This window comes from Cetorhinus maximus, chromosome 34, assembly GCF_964194155.1.
Source record: "Cetorhinus maximus chromosome 34, sCetMax3.hap1.1, whole genome shotgun sequence".
Lineage (NCBI taxonomy): Eukaryota > Metazoa > Chordata > Chondrichthyes > Lamniformes > Cetorhinidae > Cetorhinus > Cetorhinus maximus.
The window spans coordinates 3,648,745-3,673,839 of NC_135912.1; the positions used below are offsets into that span (position 1 = coordinate 3,648,745).

At 51.7% G+C, this 25,095-nt stretch overlaps 1 protein-coding gene across 1 annotated transcript; it reads right to left on the bottom strand.

Moving 5' to 3' along the window:
• Positions 1-10,398: 10,398 nt before the first annotated feature.
• LOC144671852 (paired immunoglobulin-like type 2 receptor alpha) lies at positions 10,399-24,399 on the bottom strand. Its single transcript, XM_078533902.1, has 5 exons — positions 24,309-24,399; positions 21,666-21,745; positions 13,551-13,919; positions 12,277-12,467; positions 10,399-10,860 (listed from the first exon to the last, which is right to left on the bottom strand). The coding sequence occupies exons 2-5, from the start codon at positions 21,706-21,708 to the stop codon at positions 10,816-10,818; spliced, it is 648 nt and encodes a 215-aa protein (XP_078390028.1). The 5' UTR covers positions 21,709-21,745; positions 24,309-24,399; the 3' UTR covers positions 10,399-10,815.
• Between the last annotated feature and the right edge of the window lie 696 nt (positions 24,400-25,095).

A 25,095-nucleotide genomic window follows, 5' to 3' on the forward strand; every position in this document is an offset into this window, starting at 1 on the left:
TGATTGAACAGGCCGAATGCTGTTTACAGGTGGCACCAGGAAGGGTTTGTGGAATTGGTGGGCCAGTTTCATGGATCTTCAACCACGAGTTGATGTTAAGGGAAGACTAAGGGCGTGGCCAAAGGTCATGTGGTGCAGTTAAATGTCAAGGGGTCAGAGTCAAAGGTTATGTTTTGGGCAAGGGTTCGCTGCTCCTCTAGCAACAAGGTTCTCCATTTTGGTCCGACTCTCTCCCTTTCATCCATTATTCTAGAAATAGCTTTTTAGTCCATGTTTGACCTCCATAGCCTCCATTTCATTTCTCCTTGTTGATAGGTGGTGGCCATTTTGGATCTTGGTCCCAAATTTCTTCTCAAGATGGGCACCCCATTAAAGATTCTTCCTGTACAATTAGCGGCAAATCACAGGCCAGGGTATTAAGGCTCAGACCGGTGACAGCAGCATCAACTGAATTCATATAGCACCTGGAAACTAGCAAAAACGTTCCAGAGCTTCAAGGGAGTGTTATCGGGCATAATTTGACATCGAGCCACTTTTGTAGATGTCAGGGCCAAGGGGTCGGCTTTAAGGAGTGTCTTAAAGGAGCTGCAGGGAGGGAATTCCAGAGCTTTGGGTCCAGGCTGCTGAAGGCATGACCGTCAATGGTGGAGTAACAGAAATCGGGGAATGCTCAAGAGGCCAAAGTTAGAGAGGTGGCAGACATCTCAAAGGGTTCTGTGGCTGGAAGAGGTGAGTAGGTAGGAGGAGGGGGTTGGAAGGGGGTGGTGGGGGAGGGGGTTGGAAGGGGGGTGTGGGGGAGGAGGTTGGAAGGGGGGTGGGGGAAGGGGGTTGGAAGGGGGGGTTGGGGCAGGGGGTTGGAAGGGGGGTTGGTGGGGGAGGGGGTTGGAAGGGGGGGTTGGGGGAGGGGGTTGGAAGGGGGAGGGGGTTGGAGGAGGGGGTTGGAAGGGGGAGGGGGTTGGAGGAGGGGGTTGGGGGAGGGGGTTGGAAGGGGGTGGGGGAGGGGGTTGGAAGGGGGGGTGGGGGAGGGGGTTGGAAGGGGGGGTGGGGGAGGGGGTTGGAAGGGGGGGTGGGGGAGAGTGTTGGAAGGGGGGGTGGGGGAGGGTGTTGGAAGGGGGGGTGGGGGAGGGGGTTGGAAGGGGGGGTGGGGGAGGGGGTTGGGGGGTGGGGGAGGGGGTTGGAAGGGGGGTGGGGGAGGGGGTTGGGGGGGTGGGGAGGGGGTTGGAAGGGGTGTGTGGGGGAGGGGGTTGGAGGAGGGGGTTGGAAGGGGGGTTGGAGGAGGGGGTTGGAAGGGGGGTTGGAGGAGGGGGTTGGAAGGGGGGGGTGGGGGAGGGGGTTGGAAGGGGGGGTGGGGGAGGGGGTTGGAAGGGGGGGTGGGGGAGGGGGTTGGAAGGGGGGTTGGAGGAGGGGGTTGAAAGGGGGAGTGGGGGAGGGGGTTGGAAGGGGGTGTGGGGGAGGGGGTTGGAAGGGGGGTGTGGGGAGGGGGTGGGAAGGGGGGATTGGGGAGGGGGTTGGAATGGAGGGTGGGGTGGGGTGGGGGGGGAAAGGTGGGTGGGGTGGGGGTGGGGGGGGAAAGGTGGGTGGGGGTAGGGGGGGAAAGGTGGGTGGGGGTGGGGGGGGAAAGGTGGGTGGGGGTGGGTGGGAAAGGTGGGTGGGGGTGGGGGGGGGAAGGTGGGTGGGGGTGGGGGGGAAGGGGTTGGAAGGTGGGTGGGGGTGGGGGGGAAGGGGTTGGAAGGTGGATGGGGGTGGGGGGGAAGGGGTTGGAAGGTGGGTGGGGGTGGGGGGAAGGGGTTGGAAGGTGGGTGGGGTGGGGGGGGGAAAGGTGGGTGGGGGTGGGGGGGAAAGGTGGGTGGGGGTGGGGGGAAAGGTGGGTGGGGGTGGGGGGAAAGGTGGGTGGGGGTGGGGGGGGAAAGGTGGGTGGGGGTGGGGGGGGAAAGGTGGGTGGGGGTGGGGGGGGAAAGGTGGGTGGGGGTGGGGGGGGAAAGGTGGGTGGGGGTGGGGGGAAAGGTGGGTGGGGGTGGGGGGAAGGGGTTGGAAGGTGGGTGGGGGTGGGGGGGAAGGGGTTGGAAGGTGGATGGGGGTGGGGGGAAGGGGTTGGAAGGTGGGTGGGGGTGGGGGGGGAAGGGGTTGGAAGGTGGGTGGGGTGGGGGGGGAAAGGTGGGTGGGGGTGGGGGGGAAAGGTGGGTGGGGTGAAGGGGGTGGGGGTGGGGGTGGGGGTGGGGGGGAAAGGTGGGTGGGGGTGGGGGGGAAAGGTGGGTGGGGGTGGGGGGGGAAAGGTGGGTGGGGGTGGGGGGGAAAGGTGGGTGGGGGTGGGGGGTGAAAGGTGGGTGGGGGTGGGCGGGAAAGGTGGGTGGGGGTGGGGGGGAAGGGGTTGGAAGGGGGGGTGGGGGAGGGGGTTGGAAGGGGGTTTGGTGGGGAGGAGGGGTGAGGTGAGGTGAGTTGAAAAACCTGGAGGAGAATTTTAAATATGAGTCATTGCTGAACCACAATTTAAGAACAAAATGAGAGAGGAATTTATCAAAAGTTTACATAGAGAAATGCAAGGATCCAAAATGAGGGTTTACCTCGGACAATGAGGAATGTCCCAGGGATGTTTTGCCACTTCTCGCTGTTAACTCCTGTCGTCTCCACACGACAGAAATACCTGCTCTGGTCACTTTGTTTCAGGTGGTTTATCCGGATGGTTCCGGTGTTTTTCTGATATGGATTTCCCAGGAAATCAATCCGGTCTCGGTATTGAGGGTGAGTGTATCTCCGTGAGACGTTGAATATATATTCTCCGTGAAAATTATTTCTTCTCCAGCAAATGTTAATCTCTCTGGGTTTGTATGTTTCTGGGTAAGTGAATGAACAGGGGATATCGATCGAATACCCGACCACTCCCTCCAGGCTCCCAGGCTGGGTCACAGTGAAATCAGCTCCATTTATCATCACTGGGGGACAGAGAAACAGAAATTGGTTATTTCGGAATCCCCAATAAATCTCATCGAATAGAAAACCAGTCCCGGAATGCTCTCAGGAACAGGGAAACTCCGAATCCTAAAGTGCAGCCGGTATCTCTGTAAATCTGTTATTCTAGATATAAACCACACAAACCCTGAGATTAGATTCCAGTCTGTAACTCTGTAAATCTGTTATTCTATATATAAACCACACGAACCCCTCGGTTAGATTCCAGTCTGTAACTCTGTAAATCTGTTATTCTATATATAAACCACACGAACCCTGAGATTAGATTCCAGTCTGTAACTCACTCCCGGGCATCTGTTATTTTATAGATAACCCACCCGAACCCCTCGATTAGATTCCAGACTGTAACTCACCCCTGGGTATCTGTTATTCTATATATAAACCCCCAAACCCCTCGATTAGATTCCAGTCTGTAACTCACTCCTGGGTATCTGTTAATCTATATATAAACCCCCAAACCCCAAGATGGGATTCCAGTCTGTAACTCACTCCCGGGTATCTGTTATTCTATATATAAACCCCCAAACCCCAAGATGGGATTCCAGTCTGTAACTCACTCCCGGATATCTGTTATTCTATATGTAAACCCCCAAACCCCAAGATGAGATTCCAGTCTGTAACTCACCCCTGGGTACCTGTTATTCTATGTATAAACCCCCTAAACCAGAGATTGGATACCAGCCTGTAATTCACTCCAGGGTATCAGTGGTTATCAGTAGCAACCCCCTTCTGAAGAACAGCCACCCAGTGCCACAAGAGGATGAATGATCTCCACCGTTCCATCAGGGTAAGTCACTCAACTCATCACTCACACACTCACACACTCACAAACCTATCGCACACCCACAGGGCCCTCACTCACTGTCAGTTTAAGGGACATCACCATTCACTCTCTCACACTCACCGTCATTGTCCTCATCCCTGTCCATGGGACCACTGACCACCCACACAGGCCGGGCATACTTATCATCTGGCCCAGCAGGTGTCCTGTTTACACCTTCTCCATATGTAACTCTTTTGAGTCAAAACAATAAACTAAATGAGCAAAAAAGGAACAAGGGAGAAAACAAGCACAGCCCCTAAGTCAGGTCAGCTGTAAAATCAAGGAAAATTCTCCATATGTATCCATGCAGGACAAACTGGCTCACAACAAGAGGGAGAGGTCACAGACCGGTGGCAGTATGCCCGAAATCAAGGTCCTCACTGATGCCATAGTTGGCCTCCAACAGTGTGTACGTGAGAGGGGTGCTGGGCAGCTCGGTCTCACTCAAGCCACCCCTGCTCCACATGGAGTCAGCCTGGGGCCCTCGGGCACCCATAGGGAGGAGGATCAGCAGGTACACACTCCGAGCCCATCCACCCAGGGGTCTCCGGGAGTGTCCGTCCCATCGACCGCCTGTTCCTGTGACCTCCGCAGCTCTAGCTCCACAGGCCGAGGAGGGATTCACTGCCACACAGCAGGCCCCCAAAAGCAGGCCGGGGCCCTCCAAGTCTCAGCCCTCCAGAGGACTCCCTCCAGGGTCATCACAGACAGGGCTTCACAGTCAGCAGGCTGTCCCCACCTCCACTGTGGATATCCGGGGAGCACCAAGACGTAGCGGCAGGTTTAGGAAGGTTAAGGGGAATTAGTTACACAGCCTGGGCACGGGTGTTGATCACTTGTACATAATGTTCACTATTGTCAATAAACTCCCAAGAATGTCTCCCTGCCTATGGCTCCTTGTTCTGATGAGCAGTGTTCTTGTCACTCAGATGTGAAACCTTTCTGCACAAGATAAAGGCAGGTGTCTCAGTCCAGGTCCTCTTCCCTGTGTCTGTGCAGCCTTCAGACCAAAGTGATGGTCCAGCCTCACACTCCCGGGAAACATTACCGATGTCTGCACCTCGGGGGTGCTGGTCATTGCTGCCAGAATGTAGTGGGCAGGCGCCACAGAGTTTCTCCCATCCTCTCGATGTGCTCTCAGTGCCTGTAAAGTGAGGCTGGACCCATCTCTTCAGCATCTGCGACCACTGAGACTGTTCTCCTGCTCCTGAAGGGCTCAGGTGCTGAAGGTGGACAAAACATCAGATACTTCTAAAGTTTCATGGCTGCGTCTCTATGATATGACCCTGATCATGGAGCGCAAGCGAGCTGCCCTCGGCCAGACAGGAGTCAGACATTCACAGAGGCCGTGTGAAGATCTATGGAGTGTCCTCACTGCATGTCATCATCATCTCCCTGTGATCGAGTGACTATTAGGGCCTTCACTTCATCTTCATGACAGGAGCATTCTCACAGAGGCTATTCGTGCTGCTATAAGCCAGACTGGAGTCAAACGTTCACAACTGGGATGTGAGGGTCTACGTTGACACCTCACTGCATCTGGTCATCATCCTCCACAAATCTAGCAGCTATGAGGGCCTCCTGAGTGTGCCATCCTCGTCTGGCCAGTGCGAGGGCCTCATCCCTGTCATTGTCACCTCCAATGATCTCCTCACCCTCAACCTCCTCATCAGAGGAGATGCGCAGCTACACCATCTCCTCCTCAGCCAGCTCCTCTCCCTGTTGCAGCGCCAGGTTGTAAAGGGCGCAGCAGACGGCGATGTGTGAGACACTCTGTGGACATTATTGCAGGGCTCCAACAGACCGGTCCAGGCACCGGAACCTCATCTCCAGCATCCCGATGGTCTGCTCCACCAAGTTGTGAGTTGCTGCATGAGTCTCATTACAGCGTCGCTCTGCTGCAATCTGAGGCTGCTGCACGGGTGTCATCAGCCACAGCCTCTGCGGGTAGCCCTTGTACCCGAGGAGCCAATCCTGTAACTTCTGTGGGTGGATGATTCGGTGGGGGGTGAGAGAGCCTGGCGGGATGGCTTTTTAACGAGATGCCGGTGTATTACAATGAGCTCCCTGACAACCGTTGGCGGGAATGGCATCCCACCGATGGTGGGCTGAGCGAGCGATTCTGACCTGCCTTCCTGCTGTCGTGAAGCTGATGGCGCCATATTGACCACACACGCCACCCATCATGCCCAATGCCTGCCAGGAAGGTCCACGCAAAGCAGCTGGTTTTTGGGGGTAGGGGCAATGACTGGAGGGGGCAGGGGGGGTGGGATGGTGTTGATCTTTAACTGGTTCCTGGGCCACTCTCTCTGTGTAACTGAAACACCTCCCACCACCTCAGCCATCAGCGTCAGAGATACGACACCATGTCGTGATTGCAGACCAACAGGGGAGAGACCTCATCCTGAGTGAGACACGGCCAGAGCGATGCATCTCGCCATGCATCTCTTTGACTCTCCATTCCTCTTTTCCCCTCCTCTGCTCCCCTCTCCTCTCCAGCTCGAATCTCTCTCTGTTTATCTGTAAATTGCCCCCTCCCACCCCTCACCCATTACAAACAGGGTCACAACACTGGATAATTGATGGTGTTTCCCAACAGTTTCCTCTCCGTGGTCACAGTGCAGAGCCAGTCAGCTCCGTTCTGCACCCCACACGCCGGCACTGCTCAGTCTCAATTTCTCCCTCAGTTTGTTTCAGTTTTACAAACCGCAGTTTTGTGTATCCTAACCAAGGTTTCCTGATGTACCCCATTGATCACTCCGGACTCACTCTCCATCCTCCGCCCACAATGGCCTTGCTCCCTCCCTGTCTCAGTAACCTCCTCCAGCCCTATCACCCTCTGAGGTCTCTGCACTCCTCCAATACCTGTCAATTGTACAACCCCGAGTTTAATCGCTCCACCATTGGCAGCCGTGACTTTCCTTTGGAATTCCATCCCTAAACCACTCCACCTCTCTCCCCTTCATCCTCAAAGCAATTCCTCATGCCTCCAAATATTTCCTTTGGCACCACGATCCTGTGGTGTAGGTGGTGGGGCACGAAGACAGGGACAGGACAATAAGATAGGTTTTACTCACCGGCCGAGAGGCACAGAACGATCAGAGAGAGAGCAGAGTCCATTGGGGCGCCACTCCTCACTCTGTGGGCCTGGAGGAGGTGCGACTGATCACAGGGATGATGAGATGATGTTTATAACACACGACCTATGAGCAGTTAGTTCTGTTTTTCTCAACTTCCTTCCATTTCTGTCTCTGGCGAAAAACTATCCCCCAAATCACTTCCAACTTCCCTTTCAAAGTCCCAGCTGTCAAGCCTTTCGCCCTCTGCTGTGCCGTGACATTTCTATAGACTCACGCTTTATACCTCAGGACCCGAGCTTCTCAAGAATTCTGACACTGTATCGCAACAGCTCTTATCAAAGTCACCAATGACATCCTGGGTGACGGTGACTGAGGTAAACTTTCCCTCCTCCTCCTTCCCGGCCTGTCTGCAGCCTTTGACACGGTCGACCACACCATCCTCCTCCAACACCTCTCCACAGCCTGGACGGGGTGGGACTGCTCTTCCCTGGTTCCACTCTCACCTCTCCAATTGTAGCCAGAGAATAACTTGCACTGTCTCCCCTTCCTGTCCTCACACCGTGACCTCTGGTGTTCCCCAAGGATCTACCCTTGGCCCCCTCCTATTCCTCATCTACATTCTGCACCTTGGAAACATCATCTGAAAGCACAGCGTTAGTCTTCATGTGACCGCTGATGACAGCCTGATAAACCTCGCCACCACCTCTCTCGACTCCTCCATTGTCTCTAAATTATCATGCTCATCCGATAAACAGGAATTTCATCCAAATCAATATTGGGATGACTGAAACCACTGTTTTTGGTTCTGGCTCCAATCTCCATTCCCTCGCTACCAATTCCATCCCTCTCCCTGGAAACAGACACATTGACCCAGAGATGAGCTTGCGATGACAAGTCACTAAGACCGCCTATTTCCACCCCCATAACATCACCCAATTCCACCCCGTATCAGCACATCAGCTGCTGAGACCCTCACTGATGCCTCTTTACCCTGAGGCTTGACTATTCCAAGTCATTCCTGGCTGGTCTCCCACATTGCACTGTCTGTAAATTTGAGGTTATACAAATCTCTGCTGTCCTTACTCCCAGCACTGTTGAACCTTGGGTCTAATCAAAATAAATGTAAAAAACTAAAGACCAGGATTGATGCAAAACAGGGTTTTGACACACTATTGCCCATTTAATTACTCTTGAAAACTGTGGTAATAAAATCCCTATGTGTCACTAGGAGATTGATTAAAGTGAGGCCTTACAAAACTTTACTCCAAATTGGGTTCCCCTCAGACGGGCTATAAATTCACAGTGTTAAACACAATTTGTACGACAGCTTCGGGGCGAAGGGCAAACAAACCAATTCAGGACTTAAGGTCGTACTAAGCTTTTGTGCCATGTATCATTATTTGAAAAATTCAGATCAATAACTCAATGTGCAATCTTGCTGAGCTGCTGTTAGATGTCAGATTTTCACAAACTGAGGACTGTGTTCGTTTGTGTAATAGGGGCAGATGCCATTTATGGTATACGTTGGGTAGGTGCCAGAGAAGTTACAGAGTTGAAATGTTTGGTAAATGTAGAGATTTCTTTCTAGTCACTTCCCTCACATCAGTTGATTGCCCTGTGATTGGTTATCCTTAGAGAATCAGAATTGGGCCTCCAATTTCAACAATGCTACGGTCACCCTGCCTACTACATGTGGGTGTAATGAAAGACAGACAAAAGCTTCATTTATGTAGCACCTTTGACAATGTCTCAAGTTGCTTTAGCACCAATGAAGCATTTAAGTTGTGATAGTCACTGGCATAAGGTAAGCAGAGCAGGCTCGAGGGGCCGAATGGCCTACTCCTGCTCCTAATACATACATTTATACGTCATTCGGATGGATGAGATGAGCTGTGCTAGATGGCTTTTGTTATCCATAATCATGTTGTGAACAGAGGGTGGAATCATTGCTGGAGTTCTGTTGCTTTAGTTGCAAATGGAAGGTTACTGAGTGGGCTGTGTGGGATGAGATTGCCTGGAAAGGAGTGTGTAATGGTCTCAGAGTGAATCAGTAACCTGTTTCACTGCACATGATTCTCTATTGTTTTAATTTTGTCCATTTGTCTACTTACCCAATAGCCCGCACTGTCTTGGTGCTGTCATGAGTTTTTTGAGCTGTTGAAATATGTGATAAAGTCGTGTTGCATAGTAAATATTGAAAATTAATTGCAGAGAGAAGCAGCAATCAGCAGTGTCTTCAGATTTGCTGATCAAGAAAACACAGGGACAATTGTGAACCAGTCACTCTTTATCTTGTGGCCCGTTAAAGTTGTGCCACACAGAGACACCGGAGGGCTCCAATTCTTCTCACTGACCCATGTTGTTCCATCATCCCACATATGCTGTTCAGGGATCATTTGATTTTTCTACCGTGTGAGATAACTGTTAAAATAGAATCCAATTACGCCCCTTTCATGAAATAATTATATTGAATAAAATCTATTTTATTCATCTCTGGGAGGTGGGCTGTTCAGGAGGGAGTTCCGGGATTTTGACCCAGCGGCAGTGAAGGAATGGCGATATATTTCCAAGTCAGGATGGTGAGTGGCTTGGAGGGGAGCTTCCAGGTGGTGGTGTTCCCATGGGTCTGCTGCCCTTGTCCTTCTAGATGCTAGTGGGCGTGGGTTTGGAAGGTGGTGTTGAAGGTGACACTGGGATATTTTCCTGTCAAATTCATTAAATTTCACGATGCTGATGAAGTAAAATTTGTACTCTCTGCTTACCTCACCTATACGATGTACTCAAACTAACAGGGCGTTATATTACTGCTACTCTCAATATTAACGAGCCTTGCTGCATAGATATCGAGCGGCATTTTTAACCCGATGCCAACGATGGGCTTTATCATTTAGCTAGCACCTTTCTGTCATTGTTTGGTGACTTGGTCGGTGAATCTTGGAAGGGGGATGAAATATCAGGAATAGTGGGAGGGGTGGGTTTAAGAGGTGGCAGGGTGTTGTGGGGCAGGTGGGTGGAATGAAAATGCAAACACTCTGGGTCACAGGTTCCGATCCCATCTGGGCAGGTGGTGGAATTCGAATTCAATTAATGAATGAAGTCTGGAATATAAATCTAGTCTCGGGAATGGTGACCATGGATCTATCATCAATTATTGTAAAAACCCATCTGGTTCACTAATGCCCCTAAGGGAAGGAAATCTGCCGTCCTTACCCGGTCTGGCCTTCCTGTGACTCCAGACCCACAATAGGTGGTTGAATTTTTAACTGCCCTCTGCATTGGCTGAGCAAGCCACTCATTTGAAGGGGCAATTAGGGATGGGCAACAAATGCTGACCTTCACAGCGATGCCCACATCACATGTAAGACTAAAAAATAAACAAATAAGGGGCCCGGAAACAGGAGAAGAGCCACTGCCCATGACTTTTCTCCCAGGCTCTGGGTGTATGGCCAGAGCTGACATTCAACAGAATTTAAATTACCACAAATAAAATAATTTAGCAGCACACAGAGACTATTTCACCACAGAAATGTACAGCAATTCAAGTTTATTCACTCAGCAAACAGAGTCTGTTTTTTATATTTTATAGCATGTGGGTATCGCTGGCAAGGCCAGCATTTATTGCCCATCCCTAATTGCCCCTTGAGAAGATGGTGGTGAGGCGCTTTCTTGAGCCGCTGAAGCCCGTGGGGTGTAGGTACACACACACTGCTGTTAGGGAGGGAGCTCCAGGATTTTGACCCAGTTTGTTTCAATTCTGCACTAAATCAAGCGTTCAACAGTGTCTGCTTGAAAAGGAGGTTATAATTGGTTCAGAAAAGTGTGGTCTGTTGAGGATGTGGCTCTGTTGTGTGATAAAGTGTGATCCGGTAAAATTGCAGGGCACAGCACATCAGGATATATGGCCCTCAGTCACAGATTCCGACTGGTGATTTCAGTTTGATCCACTCAACCTTCGTTTGGTCTCTTCCCAGAACCTTCGATCGGGAGAATCTGAAATTGATGACACAGTTTTATAGCAGAAAAACTCCCATGTCAAAAGACTGAGGCAACAACCAGGAATTCCAATAGACCAAAAGGATGGACACTCAATGCTGGCAGTTTTCACTCGTGAGATGTTAGCATCACTGGCTCGGCCAATCTTTACTGCCCATCCCTAATTGCCATTGAGAAGATGTTGGTGAAGCTACTTCTTGAACAGCCGCAGTCCCTGTGGTGTAGGTACACCCATAGTGCTGTTAGGGAGGGAATACCAGGATTTTAACCCAGTGACAGTGAAGGAGTGGTGATATATTTCCAAGGCAGGATGGTGAGTGACTTGGAAGGGGACAGGCAAGTGGGGCTGTTCCCATGCATCTGCTGCTGTTGTCTTTTTTGGTGGTTGAGGTTTCCTGTTTCGAACTTCAGTCGAAGGGACCTTGGTGAGTTGCTGCAGTGCATCTTGTAGATGGTAGACACTGATGTCAGTGTGTGTCAGTGGTGGAGGGAGTGAATGTTTTGGATATGGTTCCAATCAAGGGGGCTGCTTTGTCCTGGATGCTGTGGAGCTTCTTGAGTGTTGTGGGAGCAGCACTCATCCAGGCAAGTGGAGAGTATTCCATCACACTCCTGACTTGTCGATGGAGTGCTGCCTTCGGGGAGTCAGGATGTGAGTTACTCACTGCAGAATTCCTAACCTGTTCTTGTAGCCACAGTGTTTATATGGCTGGGTCAGTTTAATTCTCGTCAATGGTAACCCCCAGGGTGTTGATCATGGGGGATTCAGTGATAGCAATGCCAATGAATGTCAATGGGGTGCTGGTTAGACTCTATCTTATTTGAGATGGTCATTGCCTGGCACTGGTGTGGCACAAACGTTACTTGCCACTTACCAGCCCAAGCCTGAATGTTCTCCATGTCTTGCACCATGCAGGTGCCATCAGCATCTGTACCTGAGGAGTCGTGAATGGTGCTGAACATTGTGCAGTCACCAGGGACCATCCCCACCTCTGACCTCAGGATGGAAGGAAGGTCATTGAAGAAGCAGCTGAAGATGATTGGCCCTCGGTCACATCCCTGTGGAATGCCTGCATCGAGGCCCTGGGATTGGGAACTACAACCACCTTCCTGTGTGCTGGATGTGACTCTACCCAGTGGAGAGTTTCCCCAGTGCTCCTTGATGTCACACTCGGCCAAATGTTACCCTGATCTCGAGCAGTCACTCTCACCTCACCTCTGGAATTCAGCTCTGTTATCCAGGTTTGGAGCAAGGCTGGAATGTGGACTGGAGCTCAGTTATACAGAGACTCCGACTGTACACTGGGGTGGGCACCAGATTGATTGAGAGGCCATTTCTCATTTTCTTTAAAACAAACATTAAGTTTATCTACATCCCGGGAAATATTGATGTTATCACAGAACTCAGATTACCGTAACTTCTCTGCTCTTCATCAGATAAATTGCAATCATCCAGACAATCGCCAGCATTCCCAGAGCGAGAACGGACCGGATGATCAGGATTCCACCCTGGCCCAGTTTCTCTTCATCTTCCCCAGTGCGCTCGGATGTTGCTGCAGTCACTGAGGTGCTTAACTGGGCTGGTGAGGGTACGCGTCTCAGTTCTGTGAAATAGGAATGAAAGCAATGATGTGGAAACAGGAACTCGATCACAATCCAGGAACAGAGTGTGATGGGAAACAGGGGAAATAGTCTCAGTGTCAGAAACCCTGGGAGACAGCAGTGTCAATGTGGGAGACCCTGGGGGAGACAGCAGTGTCAGTGTGGGAGACCCTGGGGAAGACAGGAGTGTCAGTGTGGGAGACCCTGGGGGAGACAGGAGTGTCAGTGTGGGAGACCCTGGGGGAGACAGGAGTGTCAGTGTGGGAGACCCTGGGGGAGACAGGAGTGTCAGTGTGGGAGACCCTGGGGGAGACAGGAGTGTCATTGTGGGAGACCCTGGGGGAGACAGGAGTGTCAGTGTGGGAGACCCTGGGGGAGACAGGAGTGTCATTGTGGGAGACCCTGGGGGAGACAGGAGTGTCAGTGTGGGAGACCCTGGGGGAGACAGGAGTGTCAGTGTGGGAGACCCTGGGGGAGACAGGAGTGTCAGTGTGGGAGACCCTGGGGGAGACAGGAGTGTCAGTGTGGGAGACCCTGGGGGAGACAGGAGTGTCAGTGTGGGAGACCCAGGGGGAGACAGGAGTGTCAGTGTGGGAGACCCTGGGGGAGACAGGAGTGTCAGTGTGGGAGACCCTTGGGGAGACCGGAGTGTCAGTGTGGGAGACCCTGGGGGAGACAGGAGTGTCAGTGTGGGAGACCCTGGGGGAGACAGGAGTGTCATTTTGGGAGACACTGGGGGAGACAGGAGTGTCAGTGTGGGAGACCCTGGGGGAGACAGGAGTGTCAGTGTGGGAGACCCTGGGGGAGACAGGAGTGTCAGTGTGGGAGACCCTGGGGGAGACAGGAGTGTCAGTTTTGGAGACCCTGGGGAGGGAGGGGAAAGGCTGGAATCGGAGGAGAGCTGGGAATTTGGAGAGTTGTGGGATTGGAGAACATCACTCAGACAGGGTTAATGGGATGCGAGGAATCTTTAAAAAAAAGACATTTGAAAATTAGGCAAATCTGAAGCACAAACTGACAAGTAAATAAAAGGATTTTATCAAAATGTTAGAGAGAGCAATATAAAGATCCAAATGAGGGTTTACCTCGGACAATGAGGAGTGTCCCAGGGATGTTTTGCCAGATCTCGTTGCTAACTCCTGTCGTCTCCACACGACAGAAATACCTGTTCTGGTCACTTTGATTCAGGTGGTTTATTCGGATGGTTCCGGTGTTTTTCTGATATGGATCTCCCAGGAAATCAATCCGGTCTCGGTATTGAGGGTGAGTGTATCTCCGTGAGACGCTGAATATATATTCTCCGTGAAACTGATTTCTTCTCCAGCCAATGTTAATCTCTCTGGGTTTGTATGTTTCTGGGTAAGTGAATGAACAGGGGATATCGATCGAATACCCGACCACTCCCTCCAGGCTCTCAGGCTGGGTCACAGTGAAATCAGCTCCATTTATCATCACTGGGGGACAGAGAAACAGAAATTGGTTATTTCGGAATCCCCAATAAATCTCATCCAATAGAAAACCAGTCCCGGAATGCTCTCAGGAACAGGGAAACTCCGAATCCTAAAGTGCAGCCGGTATCTCTGTAAATCTGTTATTCTATATATAAACCACACGAACCCTGAGATTAGATTCCAGTCTGTATCTCTGTAAATCTGTTATTCTATATATAAACCACACGAACCCTGAGATTAGATTACAGTCTGTATCTCTGTAAATCTGTTATTCTATATATAAACCACACGAACCCTGAGATTAGATTCCAGTCTGTAACTCACTCCCGGGTATCTGTTATCCTATGTATAAACCACCCGAGTTCCTCGATTGGATTCTAGTCTGTAACTCACCCCTGGGTATCAGTGGTTATCAGTAGCAACCCCCTTCTGAAGAGAACAGCCTCCCAGTGCCACAAGAGGATGAATGATCTCCTCCGTTCTTCCAGGGTAAGTCACTCAACTCATCACTCACACACTCACACACTCACAAACCCATCGCACACCCACAGGGCCCTCACTCACTGTCAGTTTAAGGGACATCACCATTCACACTCTGACACTCACCATCATTGTCCTCATCCCTGTCCATGGGACCACTCACCACCCACACAGGCCGGGCATACTTATCATCTGGCCCGGCAGGTGTCCTGTTTACACCTTCTCCATATGTATCCATGCAGGACAAACTGGCTCACAACAAGAGGGAGAGGTCACAGACCGGTGGCAAAATGCCCGAAATCAAGCTCCTCACGCACTTTGGAAACAGAGCCATCCAGCTGGCCGGCGAGGATCTGGAGCGTTCCTGTGCTGACGGTGAGGTCAGTGCTGCTCTACCAAGTGAGGATCCAGTAGTGCAACATCCATCAGACAACCGTGCCGTGAGTGATGTGTCCTCGCTCACAGGCCACTGCCATACTCTCATTATCTCTCCTCTCTTCCGCAAGCACATCTGGGAAACAGCCGACAGAGTCCATGACCCAGGGACTCCAATCAAGGCCCGAAGAAACCTCTGGAGTGGAATCTGGAGGCACCCTCCCTGAAATCCCAATCACAGCGTTCACCCACACCCTCCACCAGCGCAGAGACACACGCCTCGGTGGGACCTGGCTTTAGAGTCGCCTCGGAGTCACAATCTGCTGAGTATATCTCACTTTCCGATCCACAGCAGACAGAGGCAGGGGCTTCCCAGGTCCCCGGCATTGGGAGGGTTGCTGGAGGCCAGAACGTTGCTGAGTCTGAGCCAGATGAGGAGGCTCTAGACTCTGTCATGTCTCCATTGCTGGACCTGCAAAGGCAAGCTGGGGAACATCAGGAAGGGATGTCCGCTGCACTCCTCAGATTGCAAGGCACGATGGAGGAGTCTCCGTCTTCAGGCTGAGGTGATAGCGTCGGCATTGCCAACGCACCGAGGTCAACACTGGCAGGATGGTAGCTGCCATGGAGACCTTGGTCCAGGACATCCCTCCTGCACTGCTGCGCGGGCTGAACTCCATCACTGATGCCATTGTTGGCCTCCAACAGTGTGTACGTGAGAGGGGTGCTGGGCAGCTCGATCTCACTCCAGCCACCCCTGCTCCACATGGAGTCAGCCTGGGGCCCTCGGGCACCCATAGGGAGGAGGATCAGCAGGTACACACTCCGAGCCCATCCACCCAGGGGTCTCCGGGAGTGTCCGGCCCATCGACCGTCTGTTCCTGTGACCTCCGCAGCTCCAGCTCCACAGGCCGAGGAGGGACTCACTGCCACACAGCAGGACCCCGAAAGCAGGCCGGGGCCCTCCAAGTCTCAGCCCTCCAGAGGACTCCCGCCAGGGTCATCACAGACAGGGCTTCACAGTCAGCAGGCTGTCCCCACCTCCACTGTGGATGTCCGGGGAGCACCAAGACGTAGCGGCAGGGTTAGGAAGGTTAAGGGGAATTAGTTACACAGCCTGGGCACGGGTGTTGATCACTTGTACATAATGTTCACTATTGTCAATAAACTCCCAAGAATGTCTCCCTGCCTATGGCTCCTTGTTCTGATGAGCAGTGTTCTTGTCAGTCAGATGTGAAACCTTTCTGCACAAGATAAAGGGCAGGTGTCTCAGTCCAGGGCCTCTTCCCTGTGTCTGTGCAGCCTTCAGACCAAAGTGGTGGTCCAGCCTCACACTCCCGGGAAACATTACTGATGCCTGCACCTCTGCGGTGCTGGTCATTGCTGCCAGACTGTAGTGGGCAGGCGCCACAGAGTTTCTCCCATTCTCTCAATGTGCTCTCAGTGCCTGTAAAGTGAGGCTGGACCCATCTCTTCAGCATCTGCGACCACTGAGGCTGTTCTCCAGCTCCTGAAGGGCTCAGGTGCTGAAGGCGGACAAAACATCAGATACTTCTGAAGTTTCATGGCTGCGTCTCTATGATATGACCCTGATCATGGAGCGCAAGCGAGCTGCCCTCGGCCAGACAGGAATCAGACATTCACAGAGACCGCGTGAAGATCTATGGAGTGTCCTCACTGCATGTCATCATCACCTCCCTGTGATCGAGTGACTATTAGGGCCTTCACTGCATCTTCAGGACAGGAGCATTCTCACAGAGGCTACTCGTGCTGCTATAAGCCAGACTGGAGTCAAACGTTCACAACTAGGATGTGAGGGTCTACGTCGACACCTCACTGCATCTGGTCATCATCCTCCACAAATCTAGCAGCTATGAGGGCCTCCTGAGTGTGCCATCCTCGTCTGGCCAGTGTGAGGGCCTCAGCCCCGTCATTATCACCTCCAATGATCTCCTCACCCTCAACCTCCTCATCAGAGGAGATGCGCAGCTACGCCATCTCCTCCTCAGCCAGCTCCTCTCCCCGTTGCAGCGCCAGGTTGTAAAGGGCGCAGCAGACGACGATGTGTGAGACACTCTGTGGACATTATTGCAGGGCTCCAACAGACCGGTCCAGGCACCGGAACCTCATCTCCAGCATCCCGATGGTCTGCTCCACCATGTTGTGAGTTGCTGCATGAGTCTCATTACAGCGTCGCTCTGCTGCAGTCTGAGGCTGCTGCACGGGTGTCATCAGCCACAGCCTCTGCGGGTAGCCCTTGTACCCGAGGAGCCAATCCTGTAACTTCTGTGGGTGGATGATTCAGTGGGGGGTGAGAGAGCCTGGCGGGATGGCTTTTTAACGAGATGCCGGTGTATTACAATGAGCTCCCTGACAACCGTTGGCGGGAATGGCATCCCACCGATGGTGGGCTGAGCGAGTGATTGTGACCTGCCTTCCTGCTGTCGTGAAGCTGATGGCGCCATATTGACCACACACGCCACCCATCATGCCCACTGCCTGCCAGGAAGGTCCACGCAAAGCAGCTGGTTTTTGGGGGTAGGGGCAATGACTGGAGGGGGCAGGGGGGGTGGGATGGTGTTGATCTTTAACTGGTTCCTGGGCCACTCTCTCTGTGTAACTGAAACACCTCCCACCACCTCAGCCATCAGCGTCAGAGATACGACACCATGTCGTGATTGCAGACCAACAGGGGAGAGACCTCATCCTGAATGAGACACGGCCAGAGCGAGTGTGGGTATTGGCCATTTGGTGCACAGTGGGAATTCGGTGCAGAGGGGAAGTGGTGCTCTTTGCATTTTTTCTTTGCTATCCAACTTCTTAAATCTTCAGAGAGTGGTCTTGCCCTGCTGCAGCAGTAGAGGCTACAAGGGAGAGGAATGGCTGGTAAGTAGTTGGTAAAGTCGGGTAAGTATTGACTACTTTTATTGCTTATAGTTTAAGGTATTATTGTGGGTTACAGTTTATATATTCCGTAGAAACGAGGATCAGGAAAGAAGGGCCCTAGAGTAATTGATTCAAAAGATTTAATTTAAAGGGATAAGTCATGGCAGGAGAGCTCAAAGCTGTGGTGTGCTCCTCGTGCTCCATGTGGGAATCCGGGAACATTTCCAGTGCCTGGGACCAGCATGTGTGCAGGACGTGTGTCCAGCTGCAGCTCCTGGAAGCTCGGGTTTCAGAGCTGGAACGGCGGCTGGGGACACTGTGGGGCATCTGGGAGGCTGAGAGCATCGTGGATAGCACGTTTAGAGAGGTGGTCACACCGCAGATGAAGGGACTTGAGGAAGGAAGGGACTGGGTGACCACCAAGCAGTCCAAGAGAAGCAGGCAGGTAGTTCAGGAGTCCTCTGGGGTCCCGCTCGCAAATCGGTATTCCATTTTGGAGGCTGATGAGGGTGCTGGAGCCTCCAGGGAGTGCGGACAGAGCCAACCTTCTGGAACCACAAGCAGCCTGTCTGTACAGGAGGGGAGTAAAGGAGGAAGAGCAATAGTAATAGGGGATTCTATCATTAGCGGAACAGATAGGCTCTACTGTGGCCATCAACGTGACTCCAGAGATGTGTTGCGTCCTTAGTGCCAGGGACGGGATGTCACTGAACAGCTACAGGTCATCCTGAAGGGGGAGGGTGATAAGGCAGAGGTCATGGTACATGTTGGTACCAATGACATAGAAAGAGGGATGAGGTCTTGCATCAAGATTTCTAGAGTTAGGCAGTAGACTAAAAAGCAGGACCTCTCGGGTTGTAATCTCTGGATTACTCCCAGTGCCAAGTGCTAGCGAGCTCAGAAATAGGAGAATAGCGCAGATGAATATGTGGCTTAAGAGTTGGTGCAGGAGGCAGGGTTTTAGATTCCTGGATGACTGGGACCGTTTCTGGGGAAGGTGGGACCTGTACAAGCGGGACAGTCTACATCTGAACCAGAGCTGGACTAACATCCTTGCGGGTGGGTTAGCTAGTGCTGTTGGGAGGAGTTTAAACTCATTTGTCAGGGGGAGGGGACACAGAATGTTAGCAGGATAGGGACACATCATAACACAGCAAAACAAACATATCAGAGGGAGTACAGCTGCATTAAGATTCAAGGGAGTAAGGCAAGGCTGGATGGCCTGTACTTTAATGCCAGGAGTATTACAGGATGAGTTAAGGGTGAGCATTGACATGTGGAATTGTGATATAGAAGCCATCACTGAGATGTGGTTGAGGGAGCAGCAGGATTGGCAGCTCAATTGGGATTGACATAATGTTAAAGGCTTGGATTGAGTGGATTTCTTGAAATGTGTACAGGAGATCATTTTAGGTCAATATGTAGAGGGTCCAACAAGGAACGGCGCAGTGCTGGACCTAATTCTGGGGAATGAAGCCGAACAGGTGGCTGAGGTGGTGGTGGGCGAGCATTTTAGTGATAGCGACCACAACATGGTGCAATTTAAGCTTGTTATGGACAAAGAAACAGACAAGTTGCAAAAAAATGTTTTGGATTGGGGGAGAGCGGATTTTAGTAAAATAAGGCAGGATCTGGCCAAGATAGACTGGGAACAACTACTTGTGGGGAAATCTACAGAAGAGCAGTGATTGAGGGGGGAGGGTATGGTTCAAAAAGGAAATGGGAAGGTTACAGGCTCAACATGTTCCCTGTAGGGTGATAGGAAGAAGTAACAAGCCCAGAGAGCCATTGGTGACCAGAGATATTCAGGTTACGATGAGAAGGCAAAGAGAGGCTTTTAGCAGGTACAAGGGAAGCAAATCAGTGGAGGCATTAGTGGAGTACAGAAAGTGCAGGCTGGAGCTTAAGAAAGCAATTAGGAGAGCAAAGAGGGGATTTGAGAAAGCTCTGGCTGGTAAAAGTAGGGAAAATCCCAAGATATTCTATAAGTATATCAATGGGAAGAGGATAACCAGGGAAAGAGTAGGGCCCATAAGGGACCAAGGGGGCAATCTATGGGTGGAGCCAGACGTCATCGGTAGAGTGTTGAACGAATACTTCACATCTGTCTTCACCCAAAAGAATGAGGATGAAGGCATGGAACTCGGGGAGAGAGACTGCGAGGTTCTTGAGCAAATTGATATAGGGAGTGACAAGGCTTTGGGGGTGTTGGCAGGCTTAAAAGTGGACAAATCTCCAGGTCCGTATGATTTGTGTCCCAGACTGCTGAGGGAGGCAAGGGAGGAGATCACAGGGGCTCTGACCCAAATCTTTAATTCCCCTTTGGCCAGGGGTGAGGTGCCAGAGGACTGGAGAACAGCTAATGTGGTTCCGCTATTTAAGAAGGGTTGTAGATAAGCCAGGGAACTACAGGCCAGTGAGTCTCACGTCAGTGGTAGGGAAAGTATTGGAGAAAATTCTGAAAGAGAGAATCTATCTCCACTTGGAGAGGCAAGGTTTGATCAGGGATAGTCAGCATGGCTTTGTCAGAGGGAGGTGATGCCTAACAAATTTGATTGAATTTTTTGAGGAGGTGACCAGGTGTGTAGATGAGGGTAGTGCAGTTGATGTAGTTTATATGGATTTCAGCAAAGCCTTTGACAAGGTCCCACATGGGAGAGTTATAAAGAAGGCAAAGAAGCAGAGAAGACTGAAGGGCAACCTGATCGCGGTGTACAAGATTATGAGGGGCATGGACAGTGTGGATAGGGAGCAGATGTTCCCCTCAGTTAAAGGGTCAGTCACAAGGGGACACAAGTTCACGGTGAGGGGCAGGGGGTTTAGGGGGTATGTGAGGGAAAACTTTGTTTACCCAGAGGGTGGTGAGGGTCTGGAATGCGCTGCCTGGGAGGGTGGTGGAGGCGGGTTGCATCACATCCTTTAAAAAGTACCTGGATGAGCACTTGGCAAGTCATAACATGTAAGGCTTCGGGACAAGTGCTGGTTAATGGGATTAGGGAGGTAGGGCAGGTGTTTCTCAAGTGTCGGTGCAGACTCGATGGGCCGAAGGGCCTCTTCTGCACTGTGTGATTCTGTGATTCTGTGATTCTGTCACTGCAGTGTTAAACAGACCATTTCTGCCCGGTGTCTGTAATGAGCAGTTCCAGGCACTGTCTCTATTTTTGTCTTTTACTTTGTAAAACCACAGCTCAGTCTATCTTGACAACCATTTCCTGACCTCCCCCATCGATCACTCCCAGCTCACTTTCCCTCCTCCAAACTCCTCAACTCATCCTCCAAAACCCTAATGCCCCGCATCCTATCCCAGTCCAACTCCTGCTCACCCACCTTCACCCTCCACACCCTCGTTTTCACTGATCCCCCACGGGCTCCCAGTCCACCAACACCTCCTGTTTAAAATTCTCACCCTGCTCCTTAAATCCTTCCATTGCTTCACCACTCCCACCCCTCCCTTTTACTCTAACCTACTCCAGCTCTATAATCCTCCAAGATCTCTGCCTTCCCCCAGGTCCAGCATCCGGTGCGTCTTTCACTCCCTTTGTCCCAAAATTGGGGGTTGTGCTTTTAACTATCTGAATCCTTAGCTCTGGAATTCACTCCCTAAGCCTCTCTGCCTCTCTCTCCCTTTCCTTCAAGACCCTCCTTAAAATCCATATCTTTGACCAATCATTGTATCATTCCTCCTAATATTTCCTTTGGCTCCGAGTCTCTTTGATATAGAAGGTCCCGGTGAGCACCTAGGGAAATTTTCCTTTGTTAAAAGGGCTTCTCCAGCTGTTGTTGTTGTGGTCCCTCCTTAACTCTTCAACTTGAGTGGGCATCACATCAGCGCCAATTGGGTTGACCATCCCTCCGTCAAATGGATAGCCAGGAAAAGCTTTGGGAGGTTCCACAAGGCTCTGTGTCTTTGGGAGGGGCTGGGTGGGTGGTGAGGAGCTGCAGGGGAGGCTGAGGGAGGAGTGGTGGGTACAAAGCAAGAGGCAGGGAAATCAGATAGGGTTTACTCACCGACGGAGAGGTAGAGAAGGATCAGGCAGAGAGCAGAGTCCATTGCTGCTTCTCACCTCACTCTGCGGGTCTGGGAGAGGCTTCGCTGATGACGGAACGATGAGATGGGACTTTGTCACACACTCAGTACATCTGACCAGTTAGTTCTGCTTTTCACTTTCCTGTTTCTCTAATCTCACAAACTCCTCCGGTTTTGAAGTGATCTGCTCTCATCAACTGCTGGTGACCGAGGCTGATTATTGTACCCAGGACCAGCCTGAGGATCGACAGTGGATCCCGGGACACTGGTAAGTGGGGGCAGGATGGGGGTTCAGTGAGAGGGGGATCGCTGGGGGTCAGGGGGTGTGGAGGGGCAGTGTGGGGGAACAGTGGTGGTAACCTTCAGCGGTACACTCTCTTCCTGAGGTCAGGTCCCTCGAGAAGACACTCGGTGTCTGTGAACGAGGGTCACCCACCCATTCTTCAGCCAGAAGTGCCGAGTGGATGGTCCATCTCGGCCTCCTCCGCAGGTCCCCAGCTTCACAGATACCAGCCTTCAGCCAATTTGATTCACTCCACGTGATCTCAAGAAACAGCTGAAGGCACCGGATAAAGCAGAGGCTACGGCAATAGTACTGAAGACTTGTTTTCCAGAACTAGCCATGCCCCCAGCCAAGTTGTCCGAGTACAGTTATAACACGGGCATCTACCCGACAAACTAACATTTACACCACACAAGTGCCAGGCAATGACCATCTCCAACAGGAGAGATTCTAAGCATCTCCCTTTCACGTTCAATGGCATCACCATCACTGAATTCCCCGCTATCAACATCCTGGGGGTTACCATTGACCAGAAACTGAACTGGACTAGCCATAAAAGTACTGTGGCTACAAGAGCAGGTCAGAGGCTGGGAATCCTGCGGAGAGTAACTCACCTCCTGACCCCCCGAAGCCTGTCCGCTACCTGCAAGGCACAAGTCAGGAGTGTGATGGACTCCCCACTTGCCTGGATGAGTGCAGCTCCCACAACACTCAAAAAACTCAACACAACTCAAGACAAATAAGGATCAGAACCACATCCACCACATTAAAAGATGACATTCTAGCCCATTGGAGCATCGTAACAGTGACTTCAATAAGATAATGGCCGGCCTGATTATCACCTTAACTATACTTTCTTATCTCATAATGCATGACTCTCCTCAGGATTAAGCTTGTCACAGTCCCTTGGGAGACAAGAGTCTCAGTTTGGGCGTCCCTGGGGGAGACAGGGGTGCCTGTGTCTGAGACCCTGGGGGAGACAGGAGTCTCAGTGTGGGTGAGCCTGGCGAGACAGGAATGTCTGTGTGGGAGACAGAGGGAGGCAGGAGTGTCAGTGTGTTAGACTTAGGGAGGCAGGAGTGACTGTGTGGGAGACAGAGGGAGGCAGGAGTGTCAGTGTGGGAATGCCTGGGGAGAGGCCTGTGGGACAAAGAGAATTTGAATTCAATCAGTGGTGGTAGGTATAACTTCAATAGTTTTCGTGTGTACAGGGCAGAGGCAATGTAAAATCAAAAGACAGCTGCAAGCCTCCAACTGGCTCCACAGTGAAAATAACCTCATTTTCAATCTGTAAGGTGAAAATGCTTTGCCTGGTGTTTGTTTAAGTCGATGGGTTGCTGCTGCCTTAATTGAGATAGTAGTAATCTGCAGCAATGTCTATATGGTTTAACCTGTGTAAATTAATAAAATGTTCTATTAGTTTACTGTAGAACCTCGAGAACCTCTCCTCTCCTATCATCTCTTATCTCCTCCCCTCTCCTCTTATCTCCTCTTTTCTCCTCCTCCCTCCTCTCTGCTCGCATCTGCACCTCTCCTCTCCTCTCCACTCCTCTAAACTCGTCTATTCCCTCTCCTCTCCTCTCCTCTTATCTCCTCTCCCCTACTCTCCTCTCCTCTCCTCTCCTCTGTTCTCTCCACACTCCTCTCCTCTCCTCTCCTCCCCTCCCCTCTCATTCCCTCTAATTGCCTCTCCTCACCTCGCCATGCATCTCTTTGACTCTCCATTCCTCTTTTCCCCTCCTCTGCTCCCCTCTCCTCTCCAGCTCGACTCTCTCTCTGTTTATCTGTAAATTGCCCCCTCCCACCCCTCACCCATTACAAACAGGGTCACAACACTGGATAATTGATGGTGTTTCCCAACAGTTTCCTCTCCGTGGTCACAGTGCAGAGCCAGTCAGCTCCGTTCTGCACCCCACACGCCGGCACTGCTCAGTCTCAATTTCTCCCTCAGTTTGTTTCAGTTTTACAAACCGCAGTTTTGTGTATCCTAACCAAGGTTTCCTGATGTACCCCATTGATCACTCCAGACTCACTCTCCATCCTCCGCCCACAATGGCCGTGCCCTCTCCCTATCTCAGTAACCTCCTCCAGCCCTATCACCCTCTGAGGTCTCTGCACTCCTCCAATACCTGTCACTCGTACATCCCCGATTTTAATCGCTCCACCATTGGCGACCGTGCCTTCCCTTTGGAATTCCATCCCTAAACCCCTCCACCTCTCTCCCCTTCATCCTCAAAGCAATTCCTCACCCCTCCTAATATTTCCTTTGGCACCACGATCCTGTGGTGTAGGTGGTGGGGCACGAAGACAGGGACAGGACAATAAGATAGGTTTTACTCACCGGCCGAGAGGCACAGAACGATCAGAGAGAGAGCAGAGTCCATTGGGGCGCCACTCCTCACTCTGTGGGCCTGGAGGAGGTGCGACTGATCACAGGGATGATGAGATGATGTTTATAACACACGACCTATGAGCAGTTAGTTCTGTTTTTCTCAACTTCCTTCCATTTCTGTCTCTGGTGAAAAACTATCCCCCAAATCACTTCCAACTTCCCTTTCAAAGTCCCAGCTGTCAAGCCTTTCGCCCTCTGCTGGGCCGTGACATTTCTATAGATTCACACTTGAAACCTCAGGACACGAGCTTCTCAAGAATTCTGTCACTGTATCGCAACAGCTCTTATCAAAGTCACCAATGACATCCTGGGTGACGGTGACTGAGGTAAACTTTCCCTCCTCCTCCTTCCCGGCCTGTCTGCAGCCTTTGACACGCTCGACCACACCATCCTCCTCCAACGCCTCTCCACAGCCTGGACGGGGTGGGACTGCTCTTCCCTGGTTCCACTCTCACCTCTCCAATGGAAGCCAGAGAATAACTTGCACTGTCTCCCCTTCCTGTCCTCACACCGTGACCTCTGGTGTTCCCCAAGGATCTACCCTTGGCCCCCTCCTATTCCTCATCTACATTCTGCACCTTGGAAACATCATCTGAAAGCACAGCGTTAGTCTTCATGTGACCGCTGATGACAGCCTGATAAACCTCGCCACCACCTCTCTCGACTCCTCCATTGTCTCTAAATTATCATGCTCATCCGATAAACAGGAATTTCATCCAAATCAATATTGGGATGA